Here is a 10,399-nt window from a genome sequence, read left to right as displayed (position 1 = left end):
ACGCAGTTCTTCACGGATTTACAATTAAACAGACACTCGCAGTTCTTTACGAATTTACAATTAAACAGACACACGCAGTTCTTCACGGATTTACAATTAAACAGACACATGCAGTTCTTCACGGATTTACAATTAAACAGACACACGCAGTTCTTCACGGATTTACAATTAAAGAGACACACGCAGTTCTTCACGGATTTACAATTAAACAGACACATGCAGTTCTTCACGGATTTACAATTAAACAGACACATGCAGTTCTTCACGGATTTACAATTAAACAGACACACGCAGTTCTTTACGAATTTACAATTAAACAGACACACGCAGTTCTTCACGGATTTACAATTAAAGAGACACACGCAGTTCTTCACGGATTTACAATTAAACAGACACATGCAGTTCTTCACGGATTTACAATTAAACAGACACACGCAGTTCTTCACGGATTTACAATTAAAGAGACACACGCAGTTCTTTACGGATTTACAATTAAAGAGACACACGCAGTTCTTTACAGATTTACAATTAAACAGACACACGCAGTTCTTTACGGATTTACAATTAAACAGACACACGCAGTTCTTTACGGATTTACAATTAAACATATGCACGTACAATTCAAGATACTTGTAGTTATTTCAAAAATAACAATTAAACTGATATTAGAAGCTCTTTAGGAGTCAACAATTAAACAGAGTCTTGTTTGATATATATATATATCACATATTTATTCTTCACGAAAAAAATACAATTTACAGAATGTTTTATCAGATAGTTTCTTCAGAGTATAAGTTAACTTCTATTATCCATCTTAAGAGTATAAGTTGACTTCTATTGTCCATCTTCAGAGTATAAGTTGAATTCTATTGTCCATCTTAAGAGTATAAGTTGACTTCTGCTGTCCATACTTTCATTTTCATGTCCACAAGATGACTTCTACAAAGACGATGAGAAATATAACATTAACAAAACTCTTGTTTATTACTTGATACAAAGTACGTATACATCAAAAGAGAGAGAAAGATGTTGTGAGACAAGAAGATAAAATTCAATAGAGTAGCGAACTTAATGAAAGTGACCAGCAAGTTTAATGAGTCCAGAATTACAGTTTATCACAAGGAACATTTTGTTTCTTAAACAGAAAGTCATGCAACATGCTATCTATATTATTGCCATGACAGAGACCAAACTCAGGATCTTAGTATTATAAGCTCTTAAAGACACAAGAAGTAGCGGAGAAAAGTGATTGATAGTGTCTCTGATTATCAAATATTAGTTTAATATTTACTTTTAGGCCAAAATATTAAAATACTAAAACAAATATGTCCTCTCAAGAATGAGTAGTAAAGTTTTATGTTCACAGTTGATAATCTAGCTTCCTTCTTCTGGTTTTCACTATTATAACATTATGTATGTTTAGCTACACTGATATCAACACACATAATCATTACATTAAATAACTGTCTTATCCTTACAGGTTAATGACTTAATAAGGTTTGTAATGTTAACACTATCCTACCAACTATTAAACGTGGACGTAAGTTAACATACCATAAATAATTTTAGGCAAGTCGACCTAGCCATACTAGTGACCATATCCTGTTCCATATCCTACACCGTATCCTGCTCCAAATCCACCACCGTGTCCACCGCCTTGACCGCCGCCGAAGCCGGCACCAAAGCCGGCACCATGGCCACCCCCGCTACCACCACCGAAGCCGGCACCAAAACCAGCACCATAGCCAGCTCCACCACCTCCTCCTCCTTGGCCAAAACCAACACCACCTCCAAAACCACCTCCAGCTCCGCCACCAAACCTATTTCCGAATCCTCCAAACCCTCGACGAGGATACGACTCTACTAAAGTTGTGGCCAGAACAACGACGACCAAAGTCAGAACAATATTTAATTTGTTGTTCATTGTGTCTGAAACGTAGAATAAATAACATTAAAACTTAAGCCTAACAGACAAAGTACCCCAGAAACAATTTTAGTATTTATTAATTACCTAATGTAACTTTTAAATTAAGTAATACGAGTTACCTTTAGTTTTGGTGATAAAACTAGAGTTACGATACCCGTGTGTAGTTTTACATTAACATTGATTCCTTACTTTCTCTGTTTTATGAGTTTGAAAGTTTGAACTTCCAACGATTCTATACACTTGTGACCGTTGTTGTTGTTACATTTGTATACTTTACAAACTTGAGATGAAAGGTTAGAGCTAATGTTTTAATTTTATGATGTTAAATCTGACATGTTACTGGTAAGATCATGAGAGACAGTTTACACATTAGTTACAGGAGTTTATCTTCTTACGAGTTAAAACAACATTTAAAACTTATTTCGTCTCGGTTCACATACAACAGCAACAAACACACCACAACAAATACGTCAATTATTATAATCAATCACTAACCAGTATCTAAAAATAGAAATATTTTTAACGTTTAGCTGGATGTCTTATTTGTTAGACGCAACAATGGTAAATAGATTTACATTCAGTCTAAGGGTTGTCCTTATGATACATACAGGCCTTCTTTTAATTCGTATCTAAAAATGTATTAGTTTTACTGCGTTGTGACACATTCTTTCTCATAACCCTTGACAATTTTTCAAACATTATTTTCTCTCACAACATGAATAGTTTCAGCTACTTTACATGACACTGTAATATTATATTCTCTCTGAACTTCGTTAAATGTATAATTTTCTTGAATTAAACTCAAGCTTACATAATCGTACTAATAACCTCACGATACCTCGATAACGAAAGCTTTGTAGAAATGAAGAAACCTTTCACGATGAACTCGGACAATTCCAAAGTAGTTACAGGTGCTCATATTACAGAGAGGTTAACACCTTCTTTTATATACGTGATCTGACCCGTTGTTCCTCTGGGGGATTACCATCTTACCAATTTTTAACCTTTAGATAAATTTTGAAATTTAAAGGCTGAATTACTTCCTTAAGTATGTAACCTCCACGTGAGTCATAGGCCTTTCCAGGCATCAGTTTATTACCCTCTGGGCATAAAGTCTGGTATTAACGTTGACGAGAGATCAAGCTATTCGTTATGTAACTTATTGTAGAAAAAAATAGAAGGAAGAACGTTTAATTCGAAAACCTTCCCGCAGAGGGTTAGGGGACACCTGGAGGGGGTTAGGGAGACCTGGAGAGGGGGTTAGGGGAGACGAGAACGGTACATGTTTATTAACGAGATAGTCGATTTTCGTTGAATGGACACTACGTAATCACTAAAAATACTTATGAGCGAACTTTAATGTATATTTAGAGTATCAATAGAGTATGGACGTGTTTTTTATAGCAAAGCCTCATCGGTCTATCTGCTGAGCCCACCGAGTGGAATCGAACACGTGATTTTAGCGTTGTAAACCCGTAGACTTATTGCTGTACCAGCGAACTTGTGCACTGGAACTGAAACAAAGGTGTGTGTGTGTGTGTGTGTGTGTGTTTCCTATAGTAAAGCCACATCGGACTATCTGCTGAGCCCACCGAGGGGAATCGAACCCCTGACTGTACTAGCGGGGGAACAGGAACATCCAGAGGAGCGTTATGTTGTGTTTTCATTTCCCACCACCAGGGTTTTTTTGTATGGGTGTACGTAGGGTAGGAAAAGAGATATTTGTCCCATCCCCTGGAAAATGGGAAGCATAATTCTATTTTTATTTCAGCCCTCAGTATGTATGCGGAATTACGACCAGCTTTCAATACCCGTGGTGGGCAGATCACAGATAGCTCGTTTTGTAGCTCTGCGTCGAAGAAACAGACAAATATTTATTCCATCAAAGAAACATACGTATATGAATTAATTTTTTTTTAAATTTACTTACCAATTTCATACCACCTATATTAAACTTAATTTCTAGTTCTAATAGAAGCCACCAGGTTTGTTAGCAACTTAACATCTCTAAATACCTGCCAAGTAACTAAATATGTAAAAACGTCTCCACCACGGTGGCTCCTCAGACATTGCACATGGCAGTTTTCATTAAGGTAATCAAAACGTTGTCTCTTGACTATAATATCGAAACTTTGAAGGAGGGTCCATCATCCCCTGATTTTCACTCTGTCCCCCACTGGAAATCTTTCTGCAGACGCGTGGCCCTACATGACCAGATGGTTATGGCCCTCGACCACTAATCTTTAGGGTAGCGTGTTCGAATCTCCGTCACACCAAATATATTCGCCCTTTCAGCTGTGGGGGCGTTAAAAGTGATGGTTAATCCCACTATTCGTTGGTAAAAAAATGGCCCAAGAGTTGTCTGTGGGTGGTGATAACTAGCAGTCTTCCCTTTAGTCTTACATTGCTAAATTAGGGACGGTCAATGCAAATAGCTCTTGTGTAGCTTTGTTCGAATTATAAAACAAACCGAAATTCTGCATATCATTTCACTTGTTGCATATTCATTTGTTATCGCTTTAGAAAATACTTTGATTAATAAACTCACTTCCTAACTCTGATGTGAAAACAGTTCAGTTTATTAAAATTCGACAAACATAAGGAGAAACGCGTAAAGAATTTGTTGCGACATCTAGCGGTAGTAATGAGATACTTTAGAAGTGTTTGTTTTTGAGTCGAGCGCTCTTACCACCTAGTCACGCCGGGCCTTTCCTAATGATAATAGAAAACTATTCAATACAGGGTGATGTTACTAACGAATAAAAATAACAACTCTTTTGGTAACAAAACACGCGTCTATGTAGTAACTTGGATTTGTTGAGAAGTACATATCTACGTTTGATATTTACGTAGATTATGAATTTGACCACCAAAATTTAATAAATGATTTCGGTTGTACAATAGGGTTCATAACTCTCACGTGTCTCCTGGTGGATCAGAGTTCAATGTACGGACTCACAAAGCAAGAAGCAGGTGCTCTATTTCCCGTGTGGTCGTGTTCTAAAACAAACGTAAAGAACTTTAAATCCTCACAGAATATAAACATACGAAAAGAAGAAAAAGTGTTTCTTAAGGGAAATGAGGATCAAAATAATCCTCATGTTTTATTTACTTAAATGATTAATATCAAGGACCCAATCAGAGTAATAATCTAAACTCACATATTAAAAGTTTTCAATAAATCCTTAACTGCAATTAAACAATTATTAGAAAATTTTTGATGACTGGAACCACAGATGCACATGAAATCTGGCATGTTCATGTAAAAGTTTATTCATAGTAAGTTTTTACGCGTACAATTCCCAAGAAGAATCAACGGGGATTTTCTGACCTGTTATAAATGGCTTTACAAATGTATACAAAACTTTGTTCGGATCTGTGAATAATCGTTTAAAAGCAGAACGTAGTTTTACCTTTTTATCAAAATTTGCAATTTCCTTTTTCACCCATTCTACCAAAGTTGGTAACCCAGGGTGTTTGGTGAGCTTTGATTTACACTAGAGAGAGAAAGAAGCTAGATAACAGATCCCACTGTCAGATACTGGGGGTCTTGGAATGAATAGTAGGTTTTGACGAATACGTTTATTAAGTACCCTTCGTCACAAAGTGCAGAGTGACGTAATGACAAACATGAACTAGCAGATTTACATTTCGGTCCGCTAAATAATAGGGTTTGCGCCGCATGTATTGCACTGTGGGTAAGACAAATTCCCTGACTATGAATAAAATTATTTTATAAGAAATGAAACAAACGTGTTACAAGTAAACGGCATCTTCAGAGCTTCTCTTTATCAGTAGTGTAAACTTTGTTAACTTTATAACATGGATTTTACAATGAAATCTTTCAAATGTGAATATTATTACTATGAGACTATTAGAACGGCTGACATATCTGTTTCGATCTGAGACAATAAATACACACATTAAAAGTTTCTAACATACATTGTTTAATTGTGTCGCGAGTTCGAATCCCCATAACACCAAAAATGCTCGTTCTTTGAGCCGTGGGGGCGTTATAAAGTGTTAATCAATCCAACTATTCGTTGGCAAAAAGAGAATATTACGAGTTGGTGGTGAGTGGTGATGACTAGCTACCTTTCCTCTAGTCTTACACTACTAAATTAGGGACGACTAGTGCTAATAGCCCTCGTGTAGCTTAACGCGAAATTCAAATCAGACTACTACATTTTGTTTCAGTAATTTTTGATGACGAGAAACCCACTTGAAATAAAAACGTACCTAAAAACGGCTGGTATGGATATTAACACTTTTATTGATAAGGAGAGAACAACGTTTTGACTTTCCTAGGTCATCTTCAGATTAAGAAAGAGAGAGTTTGCAAATGACTGTTGCCAGACACATGTCTTAGACATGAGAGTATAAACAGGTACGGGATTGTAAGGGGCATTGCAGGTGGATGTTAGGTTATTAATTAGTATAGGTAAAAAGGTGTTTTTTGGCCCGGCACGTCCAAGTGGTTAAGGCCCTCGACTCGTAATCTGAAGGTCGCGGGTTCGAATCCCCGTCAAACCAAACATGCTCACTCTTTCAGTCTATAATGTGAGGTCAATCCCACTATTCGTTGGTTAAAGAGTAGCCCAAGCGTTTGCGGTGGGTGGTGATGACTAGCTGCCTTCCCTCTCGTCTTACACTACTAAATTAGGGACGGTGAGCGCAAATAGCCCTTGTGTAGCTTTGCGCGAAATTCAAAACAAACAGTAAAGATGTTCATTTATATTGGTTTCAGTTGATCTATAATTAGGGCTTCTTTGATTTTGCGTTTGTTTATATTTGTTACCCTACTTAGTATCTGGGTGTTTTATATGGTTATGTTGTGTTTTTGCAGTATTCAGACACGTGTGAAGGTAATTATTTGTGTTATTTGAATCTAGTTTTAATTTTTCCGCTTGCATCTCGAATATATAAGTATTGGCAATTGTTGCATTGTATATTATAAATTATGTTGGTATTGTGTTTGTCAGTGTAGTTTTTACATAGTGTAGACTTTAGTTTTGTATCTGGTATTTGAATAAAGTCACTTGCAAACCCTTTCTTAATCTGAAGATGACCTAGATAGGTAGAAACGTTGTTTTTTCCTTAGTGTTATATCCACACCAACCATTCTGAGATATGCGTTTCAGTAATTACGCGAGGTTGCGTCACGACCTTCAACCAAAGGTGTATGACTCGTTAATAAACATGTAACGTTCTCTTCTATTCCAGCTCGGTGAGTAGCGTGCTCAGATCTCTTGTCAAATGTTAACATAATATTAAACTGTTCTTCTATGCCCGGAAGATAATGAAAGAAACGGTGGGAAAGCCTGTGACTAAGTTGGATGTGGTTTTTATAATAAAGAAAATTCCGTCTTTAATGTTCAAAGAATTTAGAATATGTTAGCTGGAAACATGGAAAATCCCCCTGATACAGGCCTAGGGTAAGGAATAAAAAAAGAGAGACCAGAGGTATAAAAGAAGGTGTTAATTCGTCAGCGGTATGAACACCCGCAGCAACATCGTAAGTTTCTCATCTAAACAAAGTCTGCTTTCTGGAGGTAATATGATCTTATACGTTATTAGTGATAATATATAAGTTTAAATTGAAACGAAGGTAATTTAACTTGTACTGAATTTTCAGAGAACCAACAGATAATAACTTGAGATATCAGGTAAAATAGTGAAAATTATAAACAAAATAATATATTTGAAAGTGTTGGGAAAAGAATAGAAAATAGTTTTTAAATACGGATGAAAAAATACTTTTACTTATTATAAGGGTACTTCTTGTATCAATATATATAATAATTTTACTGTTATTGTGTCCAACAAAGAAAACACCCAGTCAGCAACTAATGTTTGTCAGGCTATTCAGAGTATTTGTTGTTGTTGTTGTTAAAGTGACGTAATCGTTGTTGCTGTTTAATTGTTTAAGTAAATCGAGAACAAAATGTTAGTTAAACTGTTTCTCTTTAATAAATAAACACCGAATGAAGTCCTCATACGAATGTGAGAACTGTCTCCGAAATTCTTATGAGTAGCACGTTAGATTTAACATAATGATACTAAAACACGTGTGCATTATTTCTAATCTCTCATTTCAAGTTTGTAAAACTACAGAAGTTTAACTATAGCAAGGATTTCAAGTGTATAGAAACGCTGTAAATTCAAGCGTCCAAATTCAAAAACAATATAAAACAGTGATTTAACAATTATATGTTAAACATATAATGTTACATAGTGGAAATGTTTTCGGTTTACTTTGTCTGTTAGGCTTAAGTTTTAATGTTATTTATTCTACGTTTCAGACACAATGAACAACAAATTAAATATTGTTCTGACTTTGGTCGTCGTTGTTCTGGCCACAACTTTAGTAGAGTCGTATCCTCGTCGAGGGTTTGGAGGATTCGGAAATAAGTTTGGTGGCGGAGCTGGAGGTGGTTTTGGAGGTGGTGTTGGTTTTGGCCAAGGAGGAGGAGGTGGTGGAGCTGGCTATGGTGCTGGTTTTGGTGCCGGCTTCGGTGGTGGTAGCGGGGGTGGCCATGGTGCCGGCTTTGGTGCCGGCTTCGGCGGTGGTCAAGGCGGTGGACAAGGTGGTGGATTTGGAGCAGGATTTGGTGGAGGATATGGAACAGGATATGGTCACTAGTATGGCTAGGTCGGCTTGCCTAAAGTTATTTATGGTATGTTAACTTACGTCCTCGTTTATTAGTTTGTAGGATAGGTTTAACATTACCAACATTACAAACCTTATTAAAACATTAACCTGTACGGATAAGACAGTTATTCACTGTAATGATTATGTGTGTTGACAGCAGCGTTGCTAAACATACATAATATATTATAATACTGAAAGCCAGACGAAAAACTAAAATTATAACTGTAATTTATTTCTAAATATTTTATCACCCCATCTTTCCCCGTCGCACCAAACATGCTCGATCTTTCAGTCGTGAGGGCGTTATAAAGTTACGGTCAATCCCATTATTCGTTTGTAAAGGAGTAGCCCAAGAGTTGGCGGTGGGTGGTGATGACTAGCTGCCTTTACTCTAGACTTACATTGCTAAATTAGGGATGGCTAGCGCAGATAGTCCTTGTGTAGCTTTGCGCGAAATTCGAAAACAAAGCAAACTTGTTTATCTTTCATGATATATACGTACTTTGTATCAAGTGCTAAACTAATGTTTTACTAATGTTATATTTGTCATCATTTTTGCAGAAGTCATCTTGTGGACGTGAAAACATAAGGATGAACAACAGAAGTGAACTGATACTCTGAAGATGAACAATAGAATTCAACTTAAACTCTGAAGATGAACAATAGAAGTCAATTTATACTCTAAAGAAACTATCTGATAAAACATTCTGTAAATTGTGTTTTTTTCGTGTAGAATAAATATATGAAATATATATATCAAACAAGACTGTTTAATTGTTAATTCCAAAAGGAACTTGTGGTATGTGTTTAATTGTTAATAATTGAAGAAATACAACTACCTTTTTAATTGATTACCTGCAAAGAATTACACGTGTCTGTTTAATTTTAACTCCCTCAAGAACTACACGCGATTCTTTAGTTTTAATGCCTAAAGAACTACAAGTGTCTGTTTAATTTTAACTCCCTCAAAACTACACGCGATTCTTTAGTTTTAATGCCTAAAGAACTACAAGTGTCTGTTTAATTTGAACTTTAAATGCCTGAAGAACTACAAGTATTTGTTTAATTTTAACTCCCTCAACAACTACACGCGATTCTTTAGTTTTAATGCCTGAAGAATAAAAAGTGTCTGTTTAATTTTAACTTCTTTAACAACTACACGCGATTCTTTAGTTTTAATGCCTAAAGAACTACAAGTGTCTGTTCAATTTTACATCCCATTTTCTTTTCGATTTGGCCAGGTGGTTAAGGCCCTCGATTCGTAATGTGAGAGTCGCGGGTTCAAATCCAAACATGCTCACCCTTTCAATAATGGTGGCTTTATAACGTCATGGTCAATCTCACTATTTGTTGGTAAAAGACATCGTCAGAGTTGGCAATTTACGGTCTTCTATCTCTAAAATCCTGGATTCAATTCTCCTTTGTTGATGGATCTTAAAAAGGTTCGTTATTTGATTTAGGGCTAGGAGCTAACAAACAATACCTCTAAATGCCTTACGAGTTTATTTACAATTCTTCTGTTTGCGATGAGAAACAGACGTTCAAGTCATTGTATATATTGACTTGAGTCAATATGTTCTACCCAAAGACAAACTTATACACAAACACTCTCGTGTTAATGAAAGTACTGGTTTAAAATATTTGATATATGAATCTCGTGCAATGACATAAAGTTAGTTTCCACGCTTAATCAACAGAACCTTTCAATTGCTTGTCCGGTACAATAGTTGTTTCTTATCGAAACGAGAGAGAATTCTCAATACCCATGGCTGTACTTAGAGCTCGAATCGGTAAGGAGGTTAAAGTATGAACTAAAAGTT

General features: G+C 36.1%; 2 protein-coding genes across 4 annotated transcripts; one reads left to right on the top strand and one right to left on the bottom strand.

Annotated features, from left to right (window-relative positions):
- Nucleotides 1–702: 702 nt before the first annotated feature.
- Nucleotides 703–2,922, bottom strand: LOC143237381 (uncharacterized). 2 transcript variants are annotated; one of them, XM_076476581.1, is made up of 3 exons: nucleotides 2,766–2,922; nucleotides 1,555–1,929; nucleotides 703–939 (listed from the first exon to the last, which is right to left on the bottom strand). In XM_076476581.1, the coding sequence occupies exon 2, from the start codon at nucleotides 1,922–1,924 to the stop codon at nucleotides 1,589–1,591; it is 336 nt and encodes a 111-aa protein (XP_076332696.1). In that variant the 5' UTR covers nucleotides 1,925–1,929; nucleotides 2,766–2,922; the 3' UTR covers nucleotides 703–939; nucleotides 1,555–1,588. The 2 variants fall into 2 exon arrangements, with proteins under 2 accessions (XP_076332696.1, XP_076332705.1); XM_076476590.1 differs by having other exon boundaries at nucleotides 2,739–2,847.
- Nucleotides 2,923–7,324: 4,402 nt separating this feature from the next.
- On the top strand, nucleotides 7,325–9,331 carry LOC143237402 (uncharacterized). 2 transcript variants are annotated; one of them, XM_076476629.1, is made up of 3 exons: nucleotides 7,325–7,479; nucleotides 8,230–8,604; nucleotides 9,141–9,331. In XM_076476629.1, exons 1-2 carry the CDS (start codon nucleotides 7,422–7,424, stop codon nucleotides 8,568–8,570), a joined length of 399 nt encoding a protein of 132 aa, XP_076332744.1. In that variant the 5' UTR covers nucleotides 7,325–7,421; the 3' UTR covers nucleotides 8,571–8,604; nucleotides 9,141–9,331. The 2 variants fall into 2 exon arrangements, with proteins under 2 accessions (XP_076332744.1, XP_076332753.1); XM_076476638.1 differs by having other exon boundaries at nucleotides 7,461–7,593.
- The last annotated feature ends 1,068 nt before the right edge of the window (nucleotides 9,332–10,399 follow it).

Source organism: Tachypleus tridentatus, chromosome 2 (genome assembly GCF_004210375.1).
Source record: "Tachypleus tridentatus isolate NWPU-2018 chromosome 2, ASM421037v1, whole genome shotgun sequence".
Classification (NCBI taxonomy): domain Eukaryota; kingdom Metazoa; phylum Arthropoda; class Merostomata; order Xiphosura; family Limulidae; genus Tachypleus; species Tachypleus tridentatus.
Note: the sequence above shows the minus strand (reverse complement) of the source record. Positions and strands in the feature narration are given on the sequence as shown.